Source organism: Idiotropiscis lumnitzeri, chromosome 8 (assembly GCF_059441095.1).
Source record: "Idiotropiscis lumnitzeri isolate Australia: NSW breed Sydney's pygmy pipehorse chromosome 8, RoL_Ilum_1.0, whole genome shotgun sequence".
In the NCBI taxonomy this organism is placed as follows: Eukaryota; Metazoa; Chordata; class Actinopteri; order Syngnathiformes; family Syngnathidae; genus Idiotropiscis; species Idiotropiscis lumnitzeri.
In genome coordinates, this window is record NC_142398.1 from 23278433 (window position 1) to 23303933 (window position 25501).

Consider the following 25501-nt stretch of genomic DNA (forward strand, 5'->3'; position numbering starts at 1 on the left):
ATGGAGAAAATTAGTGACAAAAAATTGGATTCTTTGACACAGATTAAAAAACAAAAACCTCATCTACAAATGAATTTTGATGATTCAGTTTTGCTTTGTCCATGACAAAAACAGTTTGGCTCGTTTTAAGTATTCTAGTGTGAGAATTGTTTGTTTTCAAATATTGTTTACAAAATTGAATTTCAAGACTACAGAATACTTGGCACGTTGTATGCAAACAAATATTTGATAATTGGCTTGACTGCCAGGGGTCTTCAATCCTGTTCCTCGAAGGTCACTGACACTGTTCTACCTGTTTTCCACTTTTTCCTGCTGCAACACACCTGATTGAAATGATCAGGATCGTTATCCAGCTTCTGCAGACCTTGTTGATTATCTGCTCCTTTGAATCAGATGAGTTGCAGCAGGGACAGATGGAAAACAGGCAGAACAGCGGCCCTTGAGAAAGAAATGTAAGACCCCAGTTTTGCACATTGTTGCCTGCTCTTTATCACTGATCATTGTCTGGAAAATGTCACCATGCTCTCACGTGCGCGCTAAAGAGATTTGAAAAAAAAAAAACCCTCAATGTCTTTTCAATTAATTGGATTGTTCATTTATTCTAAGGCCAGTTATTAGTTATGAATAATGATGTTGATTGGTTTGTTTGTAAAAGTCTGTATGTCGTAGAAATGCATGTTGATAAGGAGCATCGTGGATAAATGAGAACGAGCTGCTCCGGTTCGATTACTAAGCCTGCTCGGCGTGAACCACAAGGAACGGAAGCAGTTTCGTTTGCAATTACCTTAGCATGTCAGCCGACAACTTTGAATGGTTGTGATTTTCTCGTCGGATAAGTGTGTTGTTTGTTCCGTCCCCTGGTCGCTGCTGAGCGTGCACTTTGTCAGCCTGCCGTAGACGGTCAGTATGTGTGCTAAAGTTAAGCTAGGTTAGCTTAGCCGCCGGTGTGACCCGGAGGAAACTCCACACAGGAAGGCCGGAGCCAGGATCGAACCCACGACCTCTGCACTCTGCGGCCATCGTGCTAACCACTCGTCCGCCGGTCAGCATGATGGCCTCACAATGCAGAGGTCGTGGGTTCGAGCCTGGCTCCGGCCTTCCTGTTATCGCATAACACAAATACAACCCGTTGCCCTCTGGCAGGCGCGACAGGTGCATCAACACAAAGAAAAACAGACTAACAAAACTGTTTCTTCCCGCGATGCATCTCCATGCTGAACTCACGCACACAACTACACTTGCCTTGTAGAACTGCAACCTAATGTTGCACCCGGTGCATGTTCTCCACACTCTTTGTTTTTTTTATTTATTGTTTTATTTTTATTTGCACTGGAGAGGGGAGCTCTCCAATCTCGTTGTACGCTGAGTAGAATGACAATAAAGGGAATTTTTTATTCGGATATACAGGTAGAAAAGCGCTATACAAGTGACAGCCCATTTAGCAGAGGAACAGCAGAACAGCGACCGTCTCATGTTGAGTCAAAAGCTAAAGAATAAAAATGCGTCTTCAGACAGCTTGCCTAACATTTAAGATCCACACCGCTTATCTTGAAGAGCCGACTACAGGCAAAAGGCACACCGCACCCTGAACGGGTCACCGGCCAGTCGCAGGGCAGACCGGCAGTGTCACCGAGCGGGAACCGATCCCACGCTGCCCGCACACGAGGCAGGCGAATGTACCGCGACACCATCAGCGACTCCGCCTAACATTTAATGGGAGCTCATTCCTCGGGAAGGGCCGGCAACGATTCCCCCAGGGCCCCGAAACGGAACCTTGTGGGACACCGTACGACAAAGGAGCAGAGCGGGACTCAGAGCGACCTCGACATCGGATCGAAAGCACTTTAGAGCGCGACCACTAATGCGGTCCGTCGTGTCAAACGCTTCACTTTGCTCTCACAAGACACAGTCTCGGGTGTCGTTTGCCAAAACTCGTAGCAGGGCTGCCTCTGTGCCATGCATTTTCTTGAAAGCTGATTGGAAGACCCCCGTGACATCGTGTTGATCCCAGAAAGATCGTAACTGCACGCGCACCACCTTTTCACCAATTTGCGAAATAAAAGGCATTCTCTTGGCTCGTTGCACAGCACGTTAGTCGGCCGCAGACTCAACCGCTTTTGCTTTGTGTTTGCTGCGTGAAGACGAAATGTTGCCCCTGAAGGAGAAGGACAAGGTGATCATCAGGAAGCTGCTGGCGTCCGGCTGCTGCGCTCGCTGCGTGCTCAGGTTTTGCTGCATCGGAGTCCCGGACGCCTACAGGCACAGTCGGCAGGTACGCCACGCCTCGCTGCATCGTCGGCGCCTTAAATGTAGTCGACGCGCAGTCGCTTGACGAGTTGAGTTACGGGGGAAGATTTGCCACATCCAATATGGCGGACACGCTGACTGCCGGCGGCACGGGATCCTTGGTGGAACGTGTTTGCTCTTCAACAGGAAACGCTCCGGCAGCTTCGAGCTTTCGCGGGCACCCCGGAGGAGCGCGCGTGGTCCGAGTCGACGCCAGAGGAGGAAAAGAAGAATTGTCAGCCTGCTGCCGTGTCGGAACCGGCGAGCAAAAGAAGCAAAGTGGAGCCGGAAGAAGCGGCGGAGGAGGCGAGCGTGTGCGTGGTGTGCTTGGGCGTCCTGCAGCATCTCAGCGACGTCAGCCAGGCTGTGCAGGTGACGCAAATGTTCTCGTCGTCGTCGTCGCTGACTCGGAGCTTCTCGTCTGTACGCAGAAAATGTGGCTGGTTTCTTTGGAGAAAAATTTCCAATCGAGTCATTGTTTGGATTTGTTTCATCTTCGCGCTATGATTTTATTCCAATCGAAACTATTTGAAAAATCGTCAACCCGTTGGACGCCAATCATTTTATCGCTTACGAGGGCAACGTTCCATTAAAACATGACTTCCAAAAAACATTCGACTCGCTATATATTTCATAATATATTGTTTTCATGTCATTATTTATCATTTATTCAGATGCTTAAAATGTTGACTGTATTTTTTCTTCATTTGAGCTCCAATTTATTCATATATAAATATGAGTGCTGTCAAGTGATTCATCACAAAAACATTTTTCAACTCCTATTTTTTGCAAAGCTTATAACAGATATTTACTTGGAATTGATGCAAAAACCACCAAATATGAAGTCTATTTAATTCAAAGACTGTTCTAATGGCTTTGTTGGATTCTTGAATCTGAAATGGAGACTTCTTTGCAGGCACTTTTTTTTCACAAGTGCCACACTCCAGCGGTAACTTCAAGACCATTTTGTTTGTTTTGTTCAGAGACGTGCTAACGATTTACAGCTAATAAGGCACAATATTTGCAAAGTATGCAAATTAGTTTTCAAGTCAGTTTTTGGATTAATCACCTGAGTTAATGCTTTAATTTTGACAGCCCTAATATACACACACGAGTTTTAATGTGGACGTGTAGAGTCGTTTAGTTGACGTTTTATTGTAAGAAATGTCACTTGTGCTCCCCCCCCCCCCTAAAAAAAAATGAATTCTATTTGTATATCGAGATCCATGAATGATCCAAGTTATTCGATTGAATTTCGCTCCATTCCATCAACCAATTATGGAGTGAAACGTACTTTTAAAATGATGCATGTCAATTTGATTAATTCCGATTCCTACGCATTTCTTTCCTAGGATGAATGAACCCGATAACGACTCATTTTAACGGAGCAATCTTTCTTTCTTTCTTTCTTTATTTTTTTTTTGGGGGGGGGGGCGACAAAATTGCAAAAACAAACAAATCTTCTTGACAGATCGCCGACGCCGTCAAGAAGGAAAAGTACAAAGTGGACGCTTTGATGCTGTCCATCTCGCTGCCTGCGCAGATGTGTGTGCGTGAGGTCAGTGTGTCCGCCGTCCATGCGTGTGTTGTTACGGTGAAGGGAAAAGATGTGCGCCCTTCCTTCGGATGGTTGAAATATCGGAATCAGCGTTGTTCTCTTTTCCTCGCTGCTCGGTTGAATGGGCAGCACTCGTGCTGGCTTCACGTGAAGGAGCAAGTGAGGTAAAGAAAGGCCAAAACGTCTTTGTGGCAAACGATGACTCGATTTTTGACGAGCACTCGCCCGACCCGCCAGGGCCAAGTGCGGCGTGCTGGGCCGCGATGACGTCATCCAGGTGAAGGAGGCCTTCAAGTGGATCATGCAAGGCCTGCTGGCTCGCGAGCTGGCCGGCGTCGCCGTGGCCGCCAAGGTGAGGGAAGGAAAGCCTCACGCTGCACATTTTGGGATTTTGATCTTGTCGATCGAGCGCAAGCTTGCTTTCTTCTTACCATTTGCTCTTAAAAATCACTTTGTAACTCCAAAAGTCGCACGTCGGGGTGAGTCAAGCTACTTTAAGAAATCTTTTTTTCCTGACAGAAACAATCTATTGTCTAACGGTCATTTCTTGTTGATTTGTAGGAAGAAAAATAGGAGCAACTTGGAAGCACATACCTCGGGTCAAATGTTTCCAACGTGGATCGATTTTTGTCATAATCGGCTTGGCCGTTGTCCTTTCTTGTCATTCGCAAAAATGATGGCAATCTTTGCAGTCATCAATGAAGTCGCAAGTTGCTTTTCTGGAAAAAAGAAGACGGCAGTTTTTTGTTTTTGATTTCGGCTTTTGGATGAAAATGCTTTTTAGTTTTCGTCACCTTTAGTCATTCCTATTTTGTGACGGTTTTCCCCAAAATAAAAAAGACAGGTTTTAGTCGCCAAAAACCTCCATTTCGGTTCAAAATGGGAATGCAAGGTTTCCGGCCCAAAGCCAAAAACGTTCCGACCGACGCCTAAGGATGACGCGTTCCAAAACAGATGAAAGCGCCGACAGTGGAATCGTCGCTCAAAATCAGCCGAGCGAGAGGCCAAACGTTTGATTTGGCAACGCAAATTCAAAACGTTTTGACAACACGGACTCGCAGGCGACTTGTTCGAACGCAGCGTCACAACCGAGTCGCCCGGCGAGCTGGAGGAAAGCGAAAATGTCCAAAATGACGACGCGGCTGTGTGCTCATGCGGTGGGCGGAGCTCGGCCGGCGCTCTGCCTTCCCGTCGCTCTCTGGCGGCCTGCGCCGTGGTGGGCGCGGACAAACGGGGATAGGTTACTCGCTCACGCTCACAATTATTTTCGTCACGGGAGAGCCCGCCATCGTCTCGTTATCGTCGTGAAATAAAAAAAGGGGCGTTAACGGAATATTTTTGTCATCAAACAACACTTTTGGCTAAATGTAGCGAGCGGATGTGATGAAACGAGCTCCTCTCTCTTGTTCGTGCACAGGACGCTCCAAAAAGTTCCAAAGGTCAAATGTGTCACGTGAAAGCAAAGACGTTTTAAAGCGACAGGCAGCATGTTAAAGGAGAAATCGATTCCATTGTTCCGATTTTACGGAATTGATCTTGTTCCCACCATTCCTTTGGCACTGATGTCAAACGTAAAGTTTGCTGTGAGTGATTTTAGCTCAAGTCGTTTTTTGTGCCTGTGCTTGGAGAGCGCGCTGGAGGTCGGCGTGGGTTTCACTCACCCGGAAACGGACGTCGACTGCCACTTCCTGTGAGTTGCGAGCTCGTTTGCGTGCGGGGCGATGGCGTCGGTGGCGTGGCAACACTTTGCAGGAACACTGAGATTTTTTTTTTTTCTTTCTTCCAGCGCGACGACTTGTCCCGACTGCTTCAAAGCCACCAAGAACAAACAGGTGAGCTGGCGAGTTGCGTTGCATCGAGGCAAACGTGAAATGTGGACCACATCAGGGTTGACGATCGCTGACAAACACAACCCGGACAACGGACGGGTGAAGGAGCGATTATCGGCCGGGCCGATTATCGGGGCAGATATTTGGCATTTTGACGATTATCGGCATCTGCCTTCTTTTTTTTTTTTTAACTCTCAAGGCCGATAAATTCAAAACTGTTTTATTTTGGCTCGCTGCAGCACATTTCTCTCTCTTTTGGTGGCCCCGCCCACTGCACCATCTGATTGGTTCCTTGCGCAGCGGGTAGCAGCCAATCGGCAGAAAGCCGCCTGTTTGCTTTTTCACCTCGAGAAATTTGAATCTACGCCACTCCCCAAAAAATAGAAAAACGAGTTGCCGTCGTAAATTTGAAAGAGAACTAGAAGACACGCAGCTGAGCCTGGGAGCTTCGTGCACTTATTGTTCGACTTTTAAAATTGTTTTCTATTCTAAGATCTAAAAAAGCGTTCACATGTTGTCAATCGCTAAAGTGGTTCAAAAAAACGTCTGCATGAAGGCATTTAAACTAAATCAAGTTTGGGAGTTGCCGTTTATCAAATTCGGACACCATTTTTCTTCAACAAATGAATATCGGCTTCAAATATCGGCTATCGGCCTCCATGACGTCTAATAATCGGGATCGTATCGGCCCTGAAAAAAAGAATTTTTGCTCTCTCTCTCCAACCGAGTTTGACAAACTGTGTGCGCAGTCGGTGTTTACCCGGATGGCGGTGGTGAAAGCTCTGGAGAAGATCCCAGACAGCAAGTTTATCGAGTAAGTCCCACTTTTAAGAAAGGACAAAAAAAATGGGTGAAGAAAATGAAATTCACTGCAAAGTTTTTGGTTGCTTTTGTGTCAGACACTCACCGTGTCCGCCGTCCCGTCCGGGCAGCAGCTGCGCACCTCAGGACGTGCAATGCGTCCACACGTCCGTCTTCGTGGCGGGTACGTGGCGGCCGCGCCGCGACGCGCCTCTCTCTTTTTGCCAACGGCGAGTTTTTGCGTGGCGTCCCTCAGGGCGCTACAACAAGTTCTGCCGCAGCCTGCCGCAGACGCCGTGGCTCATCGACGGCCGGCGGCGGATGGAGTCGTCGGTGGAGGAGCTGATCGCCACGCCTGTGCTCGCCGCCTTCGGGGCGCAAGGTCAGCCGTGACGACTGTTGACAAACGTTCAAGATCGATCGTTGAGCCATTTGCTTTGACCGAGCCACTCGAAACCAATTGCGTTGATAAACGCCGACGAGGTTTCCTCACACGGATGACGTTGAAGGTCGCGATCGTTTGCAAACGCGTGACGTCGACCTTGACGAAAGATCTGCAGGACGTTCGTCCGGCCGTGACGGCAACTTTATCTTTTTGGGGGCAGGATTTAATTTCTCGTCGTCCGGCCGCGAAGACGTGGACGTCCGCACCCTCGGAAACGGTAAGCGACAACAAACGAGCCGTCGCCATGACGACCATTCCGCCGCTTCCTCTTTTTTCGTCCTTTACTTCTCATCCTCCGCTTCTTCTTTTTGCTCCTCCTCTTCCCCAGGTCGTCCGTTTGCATTGGAGCTCCTGAACCCGCGCGAGGGCAAACTGAGCGAGGAGAACGTGAAGAACGTGCAGCAGGTGCTACGCCGCTTGGCGTGTGCGTCGCCGCCGAGGCTGACAAAAGCTCCCGTTTGTGTTGCAGCTCATCAACGCGTCTTCGGAGAAAATCCGCGTCCGAGATCTGCAGATGGTCAGCAGGTAAAAAAACAAAAAAAACAAAACCTTTTATGGCGTGCGTTTGACTTCCTGGGGTGTCCCAAAACTTTTGTCCCACGTAGAGACGCCATGAGTCGTATGAAGGAGGGCGAGGAGGAGAAGACCAAGTCATACCAAGCGTTGGTGTGGACGCAAAAGTCCATCGGCAACGACGACATCGCCTTCATCAACCACATCAAGGTGGACGTTTGCGAACGAACGTGGCCGATGGCGCGCTTGACGGCTCTTTACAAAAACGGAGTGACAAATACATCGAAAGCGGGAAGGGGCGACTCCCGAGCACACCTGCTTGGAGGCCAAATTTGGCTTTTTTTCCCCCTCCATTTTTCGTTCGGCGGAATGACTAGCGCATGCGCAAGTAAAAGAAAATGCAAGATTGTTTTCGTTTTTTTTCTGATTTCTTTTGTCTGCCGTGCATAATTTGCATTTTAGTTCAAAACGTTGCGAAAAAAATCACGTTTGTAGCTTTGAGCGTCGGTATTTGCCAGACCAAATTTTTGACTCGGCATGAAGACGATTTGAAACGGATGTTGACGATGTCAATCTTGGCGATTTCGGGCTAATCCCAAAGAGGCTTTTGACCAGAATTGTTGACAAAGACGGTTGACGATCGTTGCCGAAGCACGAACGAGATGGCCAAACGTTCACACGGAGGTTGACGACGGTGAAAGCGTTTTCAACCAAGACGACGCGGACCGACTTGAAGAGCCAAGTCGTTTACTTGCCTCGGAATCCCCGTGCGGCAGTGCCATCGCCTTTGCACTGTGCTTGACGTGCCTTTGTTTTGTTTTTGTCCCCGGAGGACCTGAGGGTGGACCAGAAGACCCCGCTGAGGGTTCTGCATCGTCGCACGTTGGCGGTGCGCCAGCGCCTCATCCACAGCATGAGCGCCGACTTGCTGGACGAGCACCACTTCCAACTCGGCCTCAAGACGCAGGCCGGAACGTATCCTCCCTCTCCGGGCTTTGACTTTGACTTTGCTGCTCGTTGACTCCGCCGACTGACATTGACTCGTACCTCCGGGCCAGATCCGGCAGGTCAAATCCCCGCCGCGTTTCGCCGGTGACTCAACGGGCAGCTAAGCGAGCTCCCCGAGGCCAAAGGCACGCGGCGGCGACGGCGGCCTTTTTGGATTTGCCGTCTCTTCCGGTCTGGCGTAGCGAGTCTTTTGCGTTGCGGCCCCTCGACTGTGACTCCGCCTCCGGACGGGCGCGTCAAGACCAAAGTGTTGACATTGTGACTCTCCCCGGCAAGTTCACGTGGTGCCCGCCGGATTTGCCGCCGTGACTCGGCTTTTGCCGTTCACCTTTTGACTCCGCCTCCCCGCTTTGCTTGACTTTTCCCGCCGACGCAGCCTCCTGACTTCATTTCTTGCTTCTGGACAATCTGCCGACTGCGTTTTGGTGACATCCTCTCCTGTTGCCTCGTGTACTCCGTGTCCACTTTCATGTTCTTCTCCTCAAGTGATCCTCGTAGCTACATCAAGGAGTTTGTTCACGGAGACTTTGGGCGCACCAAACCAAATTTGTGTCAGCTGCTCGGCACGCACACAGACATCCTAGAACTTGATGTCCAGGTACTGGTCTTCTTTTTACTATTATTCAAGTTTGTGAGTCCCAGTGGCAACAAAATGAGCTGCCGCACGGTGCTATTTTTCGATGAGTTTGCTAGCCTTTGCAATTTTCAAAAGTCTTTCTTCGTTTTTTTTTTTTTTCGGTCATGTGTTTTTTCTCCTCCATTTGGAATTCCTTTTTCTTCTTCAAATCTTGTCTTCCCGTTTCCTGTCCTTCAGTCCGTAGACGTGGACTGGCCTCCCGCCCTCCCAGACGAACCTCCACTCTCACGGGCGCAGTCCACATCGACACCGTCGTGATCCTTGACAGGTCCAGTCCCGAGTGGCTGCTCCCACTCCACCTCGCTTTAGGACTCTTTTCAGTTTATCACCAAATGTGACCAAAAGATCTCCATGACAACATACTCGCAACAGTCCAGTAGCCATGCCAATGTTTTGTTTTTTTTTGCTGCATGAAGAATTCTAAAACATTTGTGCTTCTCAACTTTAGATTTAGTCATGCAAATTACAACTAAAGAAATGCAACATGTGAACAAATTCATTGTCCCTCACCAAAGCCTGTAGTTTTGTTTTTTGTTTTTTTTGGATCTTGTTTGGCATTTGATGGTTCTCTTTTGTTGGAGAACGGAAAATTGAGATTGTTCAATAATAATAAAAGAAGAAACAACAAAAAAGACCGGTCTCCAAATGACTGACATTCACAAAGAAACATGAATATGGTCGACTACTGATCGAGCAACAAAATCAACTTTAAAAATGCAAAACGTCGAAGAAATGCCAAGTTGCAGCCTGCGAGAGGAACGTGATGACCCACCCGGAAGTGGCTGTCGATTACGGCGCAAGTTTGCACTGTCGCGGAAGTCGTCCATTTTCCACAAAAATATTTACAAATGAGTTGGATAAAATGCAGTGCAGCATTCTGGTCTTTAAGAAAGGTTTTAACATTTTATCGAGCGATATACATCGACTTGCTGAGCATGCCGCGCTTGTGTCGGTTGGCGGCGACTCCGCGCCGGTGGCGGAGCTCGGCTTTTATCCTTGGGGTGGCCGAGGCTATTTCAGGGGGTCCGCAGACTATAACAATAATTAATCATCTGTTTCTCGAGTTGTCGATTGCAATCGGAATGTCATATGTTTAAATGTACATACCAAGTACGCGAGAGATGAGATTTAGATATCAATTTCAGTTTATTAACAACGCTGAAAATGGAAAACAATTTGGCACCAATTTTTCAATCATGCGTTACTAATAACTTATTTTCACAAAAAATGTTGAACATGCACCGACACATTCATAGTTAAGGATCCAGAAGCAAGACAATAACCGTAACTAACTAGCAAGTTTCAGGTAAGTCGACCTCCCACCGGGGCTTCTCGGCTGAGCGAAATTCGTACGGCGGACGGCTGGCTCTTGTTGCTCATCGATAGCCTCATTCTCAGAGGCCTACATTGTATTGTGTCATCAAAATAAAAATGCAACCACCTTTAAATTCAAAATATCTCAAACTAAAACTTAATTACTGAACTGGGCATGCGACCGTTTCTGTCTATGCACTGACCTGGTGAGGATGGGCTGAGCTGTATGCATTCGCTCTCCGGACGAGTACCAGGAAGGGAGCTGCCACCTTTGGGTTCTGTGACCTCCCTCAATGGAACTCCATTGTATAAAAAAATAATAGAGTAAGCAAATTAAACCACCGCCACAACCACTGGTAAAAAAACGACACACATCGTAACCAACACTTCAAAATAAAAAATATGATAAAATAAGGGTTCCTATACATTTAAAATTTCCAGACTTCTCGGTATTAAAAACATAAATATTTTTGTGACATTTGAGTAATAAGATGTGTATCATGTGAAGAGATTATGCAATTCATTGCGTAAATCATTAGTTAGAATTATTTGGAATTTGTATGGATTGAATAATGTATTTAGCATCTCATTAAATTATATATGAAGTGACGTTGACAAAATAATGAATCCAAATATCTTACAATAACCCAGATATCTATAAAAATAAATATATTTCCATTTTTCATATGACTACAGACTTGGAAATATAGAAAATCAAGTTCCATACTAGCGTAGGAAGACTTCTTCTATGCTCGGACCTGCTGATGGGTTGTGTCCATCACGTTCTCTCTCTCGCAGTCCTGAATTCTGGCAAGCCTGCCTTCCTCGTCTTTTGCTGACTTGGTTCGCTTTCAAAAGAGCTTCTGAATCTTCTCCCCCTGCCTTTTCATTCTCAACTGACCCTATGAAAAAAGACGCCAGTCTTGTTCACGTTACTCCTAAGCCTCACTTAGAATCACACAATGTTGCCTAATTCCTGCTTCAAGCCTAAAAGTGTCAGGGCGAATAAACCACCGCAGTACAAAGTTTAATATTCAGACTTTGAGGCCAGTTGACAGCAGGCTAACGAGCAACTACCGCCTTCGCGTTACGTTTCATTTATCATTGGAGAAATGTGTACATAAATGGCGACTCAAACGTATGAAATGGAGACGTTCATATCGAGCTGCCATCAGATCTGAAGTTCACGTTTGCTTGATGCTGTGGCTCTCTGCTTGGAGCAACAACAACAAAATCACTTTTTTAAACTAACTTTGCGACTGTCCATGACGAGTATGTCCCAAACTTTTCGTTGCTTTGTTGATCTTCTGTCTGCAGCAACGATCACAGTCAAATCAGATTCAAATCTTCCTACTTCAGTGGTGATTCTTCTTCTCCCATGGAACGTGGATTACAACGCTTTGGGAGACGTAGCGCCACCTATTGTACAGGATGAATTTAGCAATCGGTGCTGCGATATGCCAATCATCTGGGGTGGCAATCAGATTTCAAGGGGGTCCAGCGCTACCCCGGCCTCCTCTCTGGCTCCTCCGGTCCTCTGCTCACAGCTTGTCAATGTAAACGCAACTTTTCACTAGCCGACTCTGACGAAGTGAACGGCACACTTGAATAACGCGATGAGTTTCCGAACAGAACGTTGTTCAAAAGTGACGTTCGTTTCGCGGTATTCATGAAGGCTGGCAGATAAAACAGGGGGAGACGACGCAATGATACGCAGCCACACACGGGATTAAGTATTCGTGCGCTCATTGGTCGATCTCGCTGCCGGGGTCCAATCATGTGTGCCAGTGGGCGTTAACAAATCCTCCGAGTTCATTCTTCTCTTTGAAGGAACGCGTCTTACCGCAATAGTGAAATAATAAATAATATGAAAATGCACTTCAACTGTAATACATTTTCAAATATACTTAAATTGTACAAAGGCACGATGCGAATTAATTTAGCAATAAGTATTTAAGTTTCTCTCTTCTTTTTAAACTCATCTAAAAATTAGCGAGTTCGCCTGTCCCTTCAAAAAATAAATAATTAAATGCGGCCCAATTGCTCATTATAATGCAGTGTTAACAGGGGCAGCATTCAGCTACATCAGGATGGAAATGGCTCAGTCATCCCAAAAAAATCAGAGTAAAGCCAAAGTAGTGAAATGTATTTGTTTTAATTTAATTGAAAATAAATACTAGCACAGCAAAGCAAGTTCACCACTTGGTTCTTGCTCTAACATTTTGGTAAGAAAACAAAAACAAACAAACCATCCAAAAGCAAAACTAAAGGGGGGAAAAATACTTCAGTTAATGAATCCATCTCCATCATCGTCCTCCAGCAACTTCCTGAAGTGCTTCTCATTTTTTTCCTCAGCCCAACAAGTTAAATAAAACAGACAAAAGACTCAAGAGAGGAATGACAAAAACCCATGAAAAAAAAAAACAACCAAAACAAAGTTGCCAGTTTTCATTTTTGAATCGTTCACCTTCTTGTCATAATGTCGCATGGCAACGGAAGAGATGGGGCGGGGCTACGGTCCATCGCCGTGGCGATCGACACACCGGTTAAAACGAAAAAAAAAGAGAGAAGAGACGACAGCGAAAGAGCGGATTGCATAAATATGTACATGACAGCGGACAGTAGTGATGGACAAATGAAGCATCATGAAGCACTTGTGATCATTTTCGACGCCTCTCTCGATTAACAGAAACAGTGGAAACGGAATCAATTTCTCCTCCTTAAACCAAGAGCACCATCTGGTGGAGTAACAAATATCACAAATGCTTCACCAAGCTTCATTTTGCCAGCAATCGCGGGCAGTGCTTCTCACGGGAATGTTTCTGGAATGAGACAGAATTCTGCGTCTGGAAGAGTCACCTCACACTCCAAGTGATTGGTCACACTTGGAATGAAACAAGCACAAGTTCGTGTGTGTGTGTGTGTGTGTGCATACATATGGATGTGTCAGAAACTAAACAAACCCAAAACGAGTGCTCCCCATTTGGAGATGTAGCGAGAGTGTTGCACCAACACTTTGCCACTCACATAACGATTCCTTTTTCAATTTATTTCCAACACAGGAAGACAACCTGACATTTCCTTCTCAACTACCTTCAGTCTTTTAAAAAAACGAGAGCATTCCAGCAGTCGAGACGCACAACTCCTGAGTTTTGGCGCTGGAGAATGAGTCGAGTCCTGGACGAACTTAAATCAAGCGCCCCCTCGCTCGCTACGTTAACGCCGTTAACGCAATCGAGAAGCTGCTGGATGGAGGAGCGAAAGTTCGTCGGACTGGCGGTGGAAAAAAATAAATCAAGCTCGCCCAAAACACGCCTTCTGTGCTTGCACTAGCATCTTAGCATTTCAAAATCAATAGTGTTCTGGCTGAGATTTGAAGATGTCCAGACTGACGGGAATGACGGCAGCACTGAAGTGCGCCACCTGAGTTGTGGCGCAGGAAAAGTATCATGGCTAAAGTGTATCTACATGTATGTATGTATACACACACACACACACATATATATATATATATATACACACACATGTATACATATATATACACATACATATATGTGTATATATGTGTGTGTAGATGTGAAGAAGGGGAAAAATGGTAACCCAGCAGCAAAGATGAAAGGAGCGCGAAAGACTTTTGTTGTCGCGTTTCTGTTTGCAAACGCGTTTCTACAGCAACAGGATGACAACAAACAGAAGTATGTTTTTTTTTTCCATCGTGCAGTACGGTCGAGGCAAACCGGGAGTCATGCACGTTAGTCTCGAGCAAAACAAAGCGAAGGGCGTGCGGATGCAACGATGGTGAGGGTGGGCACACGTAAGGCAACGTTTTTGGTGCTTTGTTCCCCAAAAAAATAAGTGTCTCGTCGTCGTCTTCTGGTTCCAAAACAAGTGCAATAAGGGGAGAGAAAAAAAAAAAAAAAAAAAGGATGAGGACGACATGATGGACGTGAAGAAGTTAATACTGAGACGGAGAGGAAAATAAATACAAACAAAGTTGGCCTCCTGCAGAAAAATGTGGCCGACTCCTGTTTCGCATGGGTGCGTGCCCACTGTGCAAAAAAACTCAAATGTCCGTCTGCCCATGCGTCCGAACCGTCCGCAAACACGCCCGTTGGCTCAGCAGAGACTGGTACTGTTTTTTTTTTCTTTTCTTTTCCCAAAATGGCTGCGTGTTCTCCTCCAAATGGCCACTGATGGGAACGAGGCCGGCGGGGTTTGGTCAGCAGGGCGGGGTGAGGGCGCTCACTCCCGCCCGCTGGCCGAGTAGGAGAACTGCGGGAAGTGAGGCCGCCGCTCGTTGTCCGCGGCATCCATGCCGTCCTCGTCATCTGCGCACGCACGCGAGACAAAAACACGCAGCTAACATTTGAACGGCGCTTTTGGGTGACACGCGCATGCAACAACATGTGAGCACACGCGAAAACACGCGACTTCACGCCTCAAAACATGAGACCGAAGAGATGCGAGAGCGCACGGACGGCAAGGTGAAGCGAACGCGCGCGACCACGACATATACGTCGCCACTCACATTTTTCCGGCGGCGTGATGGTGATGGTTTGCGCCGTGAACTCTTCGTCAAAGTAGCGCGTGTCCGTCTCAGAGCTCACCTGAGGTTGGAAGGGCGGGGCCATCTGAAAGGAAGGCGTGGCCAGCAAACATCACAAATGGGCGACACGCAGATTTGCAAACGGACAAAATCCAATTGGCGATTGCGCACAAGAAGTGGACAATGACCGAAGAATAAAGAAAATTCAACATTGAACACGTTTGATACTTTGCCGCAAATCTGTAAAGCCGTTCAACCGACAAAAGGCATCGAAGCGCAGTCAAGTGAAGATGGGCCGGCACGCATCTGTATCAGTTTGCCACCCGGCCTCATTTCAAGGCATCGCGGCGGCTTTATGATCAGGATCCAAGAATAGAAAATGGCCAATCGTTTCATGCAATTCGGTGCAAACGAGCTACACTGATTTCTTTAGAAAGAATACATCGTTGGTTTTTTGGGGAAGGAAATCTTACATTTTGCCAAAGGACTGTTGGCACCGGTACCTACTCAACAGTGGAGCACTCATACTGGGACCAAAAGTGGTACTGACCATCCCTAGAGTCGAGTATTTCTACTCCTCAAAACTTTGACGGCAATATTTTTCCTTTTGCCGCAATTCCCGCTTAGTGGCCTACGTGGCTGCTAAAAAATTGGTATCGGCAAAAAAAAACAAACATGGCGCTCTCGCTAATCTCGCCATCCTTCTCACCTTCTTGTCGTAGACGTCCTGCCAGTCGACGGTGACAAAGAAACTGTGTCGCATGATTTCCTTGGCGTCGTCCGGTCCCCCGCCCAGCCTGGCGGCCGCGAGAAGTCGACGTGCACAAGAAGGTTTGTGGCGCAGGAGAAGAAGAGGAGGTGAACAGGGGGGAAAAAAAAAAAAAGAAAAAGTTAGTGCCCATCACACATGGCGACCTCCACCCAAGCTGGTTTTCTCTTCTCACCGTTTGTTGGGGTCCTTGATGAGGAGGCCGGACAGCAGCGACTTGGCGTCGGACGACAGCGTGCGCGGGAACTTGATCTCCTCCATGAGGATGAGCTCAAAGAGCTTCTCGTGGTCCTGATTGTAGAAGGGCAGCCGGCCGCACATCATCTCATACGTCACCACGCCTAAGCCCCACCAGTCCACCGCGCGGCCGTAGTCGTTGTCTTCCAACACCTGCCGCCGGCCGCAAAGCCACAAATCACTCAACGCCACAAAGCGCCCCGACGCCACAAATCTCTCCAACGCCACAAATCACTCCCACGCCACAAATCGCTCCAACGCCACAAATCGCCCCGACGCCACAAATCACTCAACGCCACAAATCGCCCCGACGCCACAAATCGCTCCAACGCCACAAATCACTCCCACGCCACAAATCGCTCCCACGCCACAAATCGCCCCGACGCCACAAATCACTCAACGCCACAAATCGCTCCGACGCCACAAATCGCTCCCACGCCACAAATCGCCCCGACGCCACAAATCACTCAACGCCACAAATCGCTCCGACGCCACAAATCGCTCCCACGCCACAAATCGCTCCCACGCCACAAATCGCTCCCACGCCACAAATCGCCCCGAGGCCACAAATTGCTCCCACGCCACAAATCTCTCCAACGCCACAAATCGCCCCCACGCCACAAATCTCTCCAACGCCACAAATCGCTCCAAACCCTCAAAGCATCCCAAATGAACCACATACAAAGATTTCATTGAAGAGGTTCTCCTCACGAAGGTCGAGGGCATGCTGGAGCCCATCCCCGCCGTCTTTGGGCAGTCGGCGGAGTTTCACCCTCAACGGTTGCCGGCCAATCGCAGGGCAATCAATGATACAATTCATCAATAGTTATTTTGATAATGGACTAATTGTTTAGAGACCTCGTTTAATTTCAAATGATCCAAAGCCTCTCGGCAAGAAATCGTCTCCAATTTCTGTCGTTTTTTTTCTTTTGTCTTAACCAAAATAAGACACTCGCAAACTGCTTTCACTCGGGAACGCCATCATCAATATTTGTAAGGATTTTCGGACACATTCCAAACCAAACCGGGAAGTGAATCATCATCGCCAATCCGATTGCGCATTTTCAACAGCGTCCTTTTGAAGCACCGTCATGTTTTGATTTGATGTGAAATCAGATTCATCCATTCAGCAACAAAATAATAAAATCAACGACTAAAGTCATTGTGAGTTGCAGCCGTGGTCAGGAGACGCGACGACTAGTTTTCGGAACACTGCTCAGCAGGAATCGAACGATGAATCGAAAATGGATTCAAACCACGTAAACGATGACAAGAATTGATGAGGACATTTTGGTGATTTGGGAAGAAAACGGTCAACTCGATTTCTTTTCGTGTTTCGTTGTGGCACGGGAGCGTGAAGGTGTTGGGCGTACTGGTCTGACCTCAGGCGCCAGATACTCTGGCGTGCCGCAGAACGTCTTCATGGTGGCCGTGTCGGTGATGCCTTCTTTGCACAGGCCAAAGTCGGTGATCTTGATGTGTCCGTCTTTGTCCAACATCAGGTTCTCCAGCTGCAACGAGCAAGTTTAAGCCACAGTCACAGAAAATGGAAAAATTCAATCGTCTACTTTGTTTTACACATTTAAAAAAAAGATATCTTTGAAGCGACAACTTTTTGGGGGCTGAAATAGGAGACTTATGAAGGACTTTTTCCGGGAATATTCAAACTTGTCTTTGAAACGCTGTCAAATTTTGAAATGATTTCTTTTTTTTTTGGGGGGGGATATATAAATGTGTACATTTTTTAGGAAATCAAAATATTTTTCCCCTGAAACCGACGACTGTTTTATGTATTGCAGTCAACTGTCACCATTTGGGTTAACGCTTTGGAACGCTATGAGAAATGTTTCCTTCTTTCGGTCTCAACGAGTAGGATGACTTCGCTGACAAACATTTTTGGGCGGGTGTCCATGAGTCGCAAATTTCTGCCATTCACGAGAGGGTCTTGGTCGTCAACACCCTCAAGAAGAATCGTATTTTCTTTCAAAATGAATAGTGAAGCCAAACGTGAAGCTTCTGAGACAAGAAAAAGAAATCCCGTCGTAACGAGCTGCCGTTTAAGCGGCAAGAGTTCAAACTGGAGGTGAAGGTTGTCATTTAAAAACAACAAGAGAAGGCGTGCAAAAATCGTCACGCGGCGCGGCACCTTGAGGTCCCGGTAGACGATTTTGGCCGAATGCAGGTAGTCCAGAGCGGAGACGATCTCGGCGCCGTAGAAACGCGTGCGGTCCTCAGAAAACACTCGTTCCCGTGATAGGTGGAAAAACAGCTGCGGGGGAAGGGACACGTTCACATGGTCATCGCAACAGTGCACAAGTTCCAAATAAATACGGCTGTGAATACAAGTGAAAAACCTTCCGCTAATTTATCGCTTTCGAGACATTGCGGGAAAATCTGGTGTCACACGGCTGCTGAAACAAATCGTTTGATGACATCAGTGCCACCGTCGTGCCTTGGAGGGATCAACTATTCAGAAAATTCATTCATATATACATATATAGATATATATATAAATATAAATATATATATATATATAAATATATGGTTTGCTGGAGCCTCTCCCAGCCATTTTCGGGCAGTAGGCGGGGTCACACCCTGAACGGGTTGCCGGCCAATTGCTGGGCACACAAAGACGAACAACCATCCGCGCTCACACTCATACCGAGGGGCAATTTCGAGTGTTCAATCAACCTGCCGTGCATGTTTTTGGAATGTGGGAGGAAAGCCACGCAGGCACGGGGAGAACACGCAAACTCCACACAGGATGGCCGGAATCGAACCCACGACCTCTGAGGCCATCGTGCTAACGGGTCGTCCGCCGTGCCGCACTATATACATCCATCCAAATACCTGCCCTCTTCGGCTTGATGACGTTTTGTGAGAAACACAGAGAGTCTAGAAAAGTGGCTTGGATGTGACACATGCAAGTCACGTGACTCACGCCACAAACCCCGACGGCCATTTAGAGCGTTTCCAACACCAATGAAAAGAGTGTAAAAAAAACCATCAAGATCCTGTTCTGACCTCTCCTCCGTTGACGTACTCCATGACGAAGCAGAGGCGGTCCTTGGTCTGGAACGAGTACTTGAGAGACTGCCGCACGTGTGACAAAGAGCAAATGACATAATGCTAAACAATTTAAGACTTCACGCCGTGACGACACTCACCGTGAGGAATGGATGCCGAGTGTTTTTCAGTACCCGACTTTCTGTGAGCGTGTGAGCAACTTCATCCTGTGGCAAAGATAGCAAAAAAAAAAAAAATTCAATTAAGTCGGTGTCATATTGGAAGTGAAAAAAGTGGCTTCCTAGAAAAAAATTCTCAAATACATTTCTGTGCCTCGTTTTGTTTACAGCAAAAATTAAAAAATGTTTTCCTGTCACATTGGCGAGGCAGCTCCTACGTCGCTTCCGCTTCCGCCTCAAAAAGCCGCCGCCGCCCTCTTGTGAAACAACAGCTGCGCAACGTTTACGTTTCTCCCGCCCAAGTTGCCACAATGTCGGGCTGCAAGATTGTATGACTAGAAAGTGAAAAATATCTCTTCCCTCCGACCGACCATTAAGCGCAGTCTGATTCCCAAAAAGCAACGGCGCATTGACGTGACCGAAGGACCCCGATACAATCTCGCAGGTCGATCACATCGAGCGTCCGCGGCGGACGTCTCAAAAAGTGTGAGGCATTTGCGACAATATTCCACATTCTTGATGATACCTTGGCAATGATCACTTCCTTCTTGAGGATCTTCATGGCGTAGTAAGTTCCGCTGGCCTTCTCCCGCACCAGGATGACTTTGCCAAAAGTGCCTTTGCCCAGGAGCTTCAGATAGTCAAAGTCATTCATTGTCTGCAAGAAAAAACAAGACACGTTGGCCGTCTGGAAAAAAAAAAAAAAAAGCCGAGTCGTCGTCAATCTCCGGACGGAAGACGTGGAGAGCAACCTTGCGTTTGTAGTGGCTGATGGAGGTGTCCATCTCCTCCTCGTTGACGTTCTCCATTTGCGAGGTGGGGCTGCACAGGATGCCCTCCTCCTCCTGCTTGGCCAGCGACTCCGCCACCATCTGGATGGCCTCCGCCCACTCGTCCCTGACGGTTCGGTCAACGGCACGGTGGTGTTAGCCGTCACCTCCCTCCGCACACCGTTTGCAATGTGGGCTCAACATTTGTTTTTTGGGGGGGGGATTTGTTGTTGGAACAAAAAGGGAAAACAACAAAAGGAAAAAAAAAAACTTTTTTTTTTCGAAGTGAAAATGGGGATAAAAAAAAAGTCCATTCGAATCCAAATTTGTTTTTTTTTGGGGGGGGAGAAGAAAATGCAGAAATTTTGGTGAGTAGCCAGCGACGGAGCGACAAAGGCTGACCTCTCGTCCGGCGTGTCCACGTGGAAGGTCCTCTCGATGACGGTGGTCCACTGCAGACAGCGGATGATGAAGGTGTTGGGTTTGGGACGCTCCGTCTTCATGAGCTGGCATTCTAAAACCAAAAGTGCAATGCAAAATGCAAAAGCCCGCCCGCTTCCTCATTTACTTTTCGAAGCACACCATTGAGATCTGCACGCTCCGTGTGTACAAGTCTAACATGTCTACAATGTTTGCTCAAAAACTTTCATCAGGCAAAATTTGCTTGAAACGTTCAAATGGAAACAATTTGTGTTTTTGCTTCGTTTTGTGTGTCGGTGAAAAAGTCAACATCAACTTTTTGGGAGAAGATGAGAAGTTTCAATGGTCTTCAAGTGTGTGGGAAGGGTGAAACTGTATTAAAAAAAAACCCTTGGACGCAACCGCTCTCGATTCGACTCGACTTTCTCCGCTTCAGAGCGCCGCAGTGTACGTACGGCGAGTTTGCGTCTTACTTGCGACTGAGAAGTTGTTGAGCGGGTAAGCCAGGTCCGAATCCTGCGGTTTGTCTTTGTAGCCGATGAAGGAGCCGTCCGTCTTCAACAAGAAGTAGCGGGGACGCCAGTTCTTGATGTACTCGCCTGCCCACAGGAAGGAAAACGTTTGTTCGTTCGTCTTTTTTTTACGGCCATTCAGTTGGCAAGTCTCATCCTTAGAAGTGTGTTTTCTTTTTTTCGTTTTTTAGGAAGTGGCCTCCAACAGGTCCCAAAGCTGTGACATCGGGAAATCTTTTATTGTGATTTGTTGGGAAGGATTGCAAGCAAAGTGGCCTTGCAGCCTCCATTTGAGTTGTCCTCCACCACTTTTGGCGCTTTCACTCCCAATTCGGCCACGACTCCCTTTTGGGGTCTTTGGGGCAACTTTGCCAAGCGCGTTCTCACCCGCAAGTCAAAAGCAAACAATTTGAGGGGTCGCGCCGATCAATTCATGAGATGGGCGCCTCTCAAACCTTTTGGGTCCCTCATCAACTATAAAAGGCGAAAAAAAAAAAAAGAAAAAATGAAAGAAAAAGTTGCCTATTCTCGAGAACAATTTGATGTTTTTCAGAAAAAAAGTGAGTAAGTCAAGTCCATATCTCTACCCGGCCACATTTTGCCAAACGCGACAATCGGGCCGATGGATGATGTCGTGGATTGCTTTTGATTTCAAGAACAAGTTGGCTCGCCGCCGACAGACGGCGTCGAGGCGGACCTCCCTTGTGGATTGTCGCCACTTACAGAACATGGATCCGTGACGCCGGAGCACTACTTTTAGATTACATAGGAATACAGCCAACTTGAGGTCTTCAGCCATCAACACACAAAAACGCACAGAGGTGAATTTGAAAAACAGAAATGCTGGAGAACAAAGTTGAGGCTTCCGTTGCTTTGTGTCGCCGGTGTTGCTCTCCGCACGCAGGTAGCGACGTTTTGTTGTTGTTTTTTTTTAAATGACACCGCACACTTGAAATTGAGGATTTACAAATGGGCTGAAGGGTAGCGATGACATCACCTCTTTTTTGGACCCATCCTTCCTTGACAACATTCTGGTCGCTCATGGTGGCGTCGCCTCCTCCTCGTCGCAGACTCTCCAGAGATCAAGACCTGTGCTCGTCTCCCGCTCGCCACCTTCTTTCGCTCCTGCCTGCCTTCCTTCCTTTCTCTCCTCCTCCTCCTTCTTCTTCTGTGGTCGCCGCTGCCCGCGTGAGTCAGCCTGCAAGGAAACTAAACAAAGCCCAAGTCAGTGGATTGTTTCCCTTTGGTGCACACTTCCTGTCTCCTCAGTTCCTTCCCGACACTGCCTCCTTCTCTCCTTTTCCCGTGTCTTTCACATTCTTCTCTTTTCCTCCTCCACCTTTGAGTTGTCTTTCTTGGTTTGCACTTTTGCATGCGGGCCTGCCCTCCTTCCTTTTCCCCCCAGTCACCTCCTTGCACATGTTGGACATCTTTGCCACTGAGTGTACGGGAAAAAAGGAGAAACTAACGGGTTCTCGCTCAACATGTTCAAAAGGCTGCCAACATTCAGCAGCAAACTGTTGCTAACATTCTGCTAAAATGTGCCTCCCGTGCGGCCAACTTTGTGCCGGCATGCTGCCAACATGGAACGAAAATGGTGCCAACATGCTGAAAAAAATTAAAACATTCTGATTTTATTGTGTATGTATAAGATAGGTTATCCAACTTTTTTACGTGCTTGCCCTAAAGTTGCTAAAGTTGCACACTTGCGGAAATTCACTTGCTTAACAATTGATATAGATTTTCCTATTTTTTAAATTCTGTGAGGAACATCACAGCATCTTACTGCTGATTGGCTGCTACCCACTGCACAAGGAACCAATCAGATGGTGCAGTGGGTGGGACAATCTGCTTCTGCAGGCAGGACCACCAGCACACAAGAGAGAGAGAGAGAAATGTGTTGCAACACGCCAAAATAAACTAGCTTTTAATTTATTTGCCTTAAACGTTTATTAAAACAAAAAAAAGGCCCGATATCGATAATAGGCAAAATGCCAAATATCAGCCCAGCCGATAATCGGTCGAGCACGAATTTTAGCAGGGAAATCTTGTTATGCGGCTACTTTGGTTTTGCTTTGTTTTATTCGACTCGCTGCAGCCAGGTCAATCTTGCCGATGGGAATCTGTTCTCACCTGCCTTCCCTGGATCAATCAAATTTCAAGCAATTAATCAAAATGGCGCTCAGGGGGGCATAAAGGACGATTTTGGCCTTGCTGCTAATGCCTCTCCATGATCCTCTAGTGGTGGATGACAACAAACCCAACAACAATGGCCGAGGAGCCGGTGCTGTGGTACCTGAGTCGCGAGCCTCCGGACCGCCACCAGCCAAGCGGCATGGTTCGAATTCACCGGCTGCGGTGCTGTGCGTCCAATAAACACAAACAAACAAACAAACGAACGAACGAACGAAAGGAACCAGCGCTTTTGTTTCAAGGGCGCGTGTGATGTCATTTAGATGTTACATAACAACATCCGCTGGTCGTGCTTCCATTTTCTTTCCGAGGAGAGCAAATGTCTGCCAGACGACCGAGAAGCGTTGCAAAGCCGCCCGCCGTTCAACGCGTCGCCCGGCGGCCTGGCCCGGCCCGGCCTCGCTGTTCATGCCGCATGCGGCGGGCGGGAGGCGGCGTGGGGACCGCCGGTCGTTGGGCGCCTTTGGTTCGGCGGCCCGAGCGGAGGACGCTCGCTGGAGGAGAGGCGTGGGGGAGAGGGGCGAGTGAGGGGTAGCTAACGGAAGCTCAAGTGGCGGTGATGCCGCTTTCTTCGCAATTCCGATTGTGCTTGTACCAGTCGTAAAAATTGGGTGGGTTGGGTGGGGTGGGTCAGCACGGTGCGGCCGCAACTGCGACCCGCCCTCACCTCGAGCCGTCCCGCAGCATCCCTCCCCGAGCGGCCGACCAGCGCGCCCCGCTAACCGCAGCTCAGCAGCTAGCCTAGCGTGCTAACCTCGCTTCCCACCCGCCACAACCAGCCCCTGCCCGCCTAAAGGGACAAGAAAAAAAGCCCGTCGTCTGCTCCTTCTGCCCTGGCAAGAAGAGGAGCAGAACGCCCGCGGGGACGGCGGCTCTTGTCAGGAGGCAACACGGGCGTCTCACCTGGTGGTCGAAGTACGACCGGGATGCCCCCTCCCAGTCCTCCCCCTCCGCCTCGACGGCCGCTCGAGCATCAGACGGTCTCCTCAGTGGCGAGAACAGAAGACGCTCGGATCCATAGCCGCCGGTCGCGAGTCCCGGAACGGACAGACGGGAGACAGGGAGAGTGAGGCGGCGGAGGAGGACAAACGGACGTACTGACAGACTAACGCCTCTCGTGTGCCTTCGCTGCTCCGTCAGGAAAAAATCGCTCCCGCTCGGCTCGACTCGGCTCGTCTCGGCTCGTCACGAGCAGCAAGCCAGATCTGACCCGCTGCTGCTAGCTTCACGGGCTGTATGACGTTTGAGAACAAATCCCGCCTCAAGTCGAATTACACGAGGATTAGTTGGCGTCTATTTCTGCATTAAAACGCGTCGAGTTTCCAGATAATGCCGACAAATAATAATCACTGAGGGATGATGATTTATATAAATAAAGTTGTATTGTACTGTGCGGCGTCAAGTGGGACCTTGACGGAGTGCACGTGAAGGCAGCATCGCTCTCCTCACGGCATCCAGGGCTTTTGTTGTCTGTTGTGCGCGTGTGTGTGCGCGCGTGTGCGTGTGTTCACGTCATGTCTAGCTGATCGTTCTCACTTATCTGATTTTATCATCACCATAGGATGTGAAAATAAAAAACTTTCTCCTATTTGACTTCGTATTAATTATTTTTTTTCATCTAACCCAAATCTTTAGCACCCACCTGCTCACCCATCCTCAACCCGCTCGCCACCCCCACGTACGTGAATGGACTCTTTGTTTGACAAACCTGCTCTCTGTGTGGCTGCAGGCGTGCAACAACAACACCACATATCGTTGCTTTCAAGTTTTTAATCCCAGAATTAGGATGGTCGAGAAAGGTCACAAATATTGCAAAAGCCACAACACAACGGAAGTGACCGAAACTCCCGCGCGATCGGAAGAGACGCAAAGTTGGAATCGTAACAGAACTAAAATTGTTGTTTTCTTGTTGGAGCTTGCTTGTATCACTGCAGTAAAGTCAGTAATTATTTGCGATGTTCCCGTGTTTTTTTCCGTGTGTACGGCGGGCTCAACATGTATTCGACGTTGCTCATGTTGAGTTCATGTTAAGATAAAACAAAGTTGAGGCGCTAAATGGCGGGTTTGATGAGCAAAGTTGAAAAAATAAGACAAAGTAAAACTAATTTATTGAATTGTGCTTTTCAAAGTATTGTAGCGTCTTTAAAAGAGACACGACATCATACCTTCGTTTAGTTCGCCTACGGACCACTAACAAGCATGCAGATGCATTGACAAACTGTTATTCCAGATTGGAGGATTGTGAGGAGTAAAATTATGGCAGTCCAATAATTTCCAATAGAGAAGGGCTCGTTGATGAAAATCCGAAAGTTTAAACGGTAATAATCTACAATCCAAGTCACATCGCAACAGAAATTGTATTCCACCAACTTTTTGGGAAAATCATATTGGGAACAATAAACCAAAATGAAACTTGATTTGTAACAAAGGATTTCTCACTCGGCACAAGTACAAAACCGTTTTCGCGAGATACTGTTA

The 25501-nt window shown here is 47.7% G+C and overlaps 2 protein-coding genes and 1 long non-coding RNA gene across 6 annotated transcripts; 1 reads left to right on the forward strand and 2 right to left on the reverse strand.

Annotated features, from left to right (window-relative positions):
• Positions 1–371: 371 nt before the first annotated feature.
• LOC148332878 (tRNA pseudouridine synthase Pus10-like) lies at positions 372–9513 on the forward strand. 3 transcript variants are annotated; one of them, XM_088301806.1, is made up of 18 exons: positions 716–900; positions 2142–2272; positions 2434–2658; positions 3758–3844; positions 3974–4008; positions 4082–4196; positions 5473–5534; positions 5631–5676; positions 6423–6487; positions 6573–6658; positions 6731–6856; positions 7080–7136; positions 7248–7324; positions 7389–7444; positions 7525–7642; positions 8265–8407; positions 8939–9038; positions 9255–9513. In XM_088301806.1, the coding sequence occupies exons 2-18, from the start codon at positions 2147–2149 to the stop codon at positions 9333–9335; spliced, it is 1605 nt and encodes a 534-aa protein (XP_088157932.1). In that variant the 5' UTR covers positions 716–900; positions 2142–2146; the 3' UTR covers positions 9336–9513. The 3 variants fall into 3 exon arrangements, with proteins under 3 accessions (XP_088157931.1, XP_088157930.1, XP_088157932.1); XM_088301805.1 differs by lacking the exon at positions 716–900 and adding an exon at positions 372–452 and having other exon boundaries at positions 7080–7324; XM_088301804.1 differs by having other exon boundaries at positions 715–900; positions 7080–7324.
• On the reverse strand, positions 6568–11781 carry LOC148332879 (uncharacterized). Its single transcript, XR_015844587.1, has 3 exons — positions 11119–11781; positions 10595–10690; positions 6568–6870 (listed from the first exon to the last, which is right to left on the reverse strand). It is a non-coding gene; the product is annotated as an uncharacterized LOC148332879 (long non-coding RNA).
• Positions 11782–12527: 746 nt separating this feature from the next.
• Positions 12528–24291, reverse strand: LOC148332880 (RAC-gamma serine/threonine-protein kinase-like). 2 transcript variants are annotated; one of them, XM_088301985.1, is made up of 14 exons: positions 23927–24291; positions 21828–22039; positions 20792–20917; positions 20301–20412; positions 19881–20025; positions 19655–19786; positions 19111–19176; positions 18968–19036; positions 18090–18212; positions 17326–17454; positions 15882–16096; positions 15647–15734; positions 14920–15022; positions 12528–14719 (listed from the first exon to the last, which is right to left on the reverse strand). In XM_088301985.1, the coding sequence occupies exons 2-14, from the start codon at positions 21871–21873 to the stop codon at positions 14634–14636; spliced, it is 1440 nt and encodes a 479-aa protein (XP_088158111.1). In that variant the 5' UTR covers positions 21874–22039; positions 23927–24291; the 3' UTR covers positions 12528–14633. The 2 variants fall into 2 exon arrangements, with proteins under 2 accessions (XP_088158111.1, XP_088158112.1); XM_088301986.1 differs by lacking the exon at positions 23927–24291 and adding an exon at positions 23127–23237.
• Positions 24292–25501: the final 1210 nt, after the last annotated feature.

Coding starts and splice junctions, on each gene's coding strand:
- LOC148332878 (XM_088301805.1), top strand. CDS start 2,147: ATGTTGCCCCTGAAGGAGAAGGACAAGGTGATCATCAGGAAGCTGCTG. Junction 6,659..6,730: donor CACGTCCGTCTTCGTGGCGG/GTACGTGGCGGC, acceptor GGCGTCCCTCAG/GGCGCTACAACAAGTTCTGC. Junction 6,857..7,079: donor CGCCGCCTTCGGGGCGCAAG/GTCAGCCGTGAC, acceptor TTTTGGGGGCAG/GATTTAATTTCTCGTCGTCC.
- LOC148332880 (XM_088301985.1), bottom strand. CDS start 21,873: ATGAGCGACCAGAATGTTGTCAAGGAAGGATGGGTCCAAAAAAGAG. Junction 20,413..20,791: donor CAACAACTTCTCAGTCGCAA/GTAAGACGCAAA, acceptor TTTTGGTTTTAG/AATGCCAGCTCATGAAGACG. Junction 19,177..19,654: donor AGGAAGTGATCATTGCCAAG/GTATCATCAAGA, acceptor TCTTTGCCACAG/GATGAAGTTGCTCACACGCT.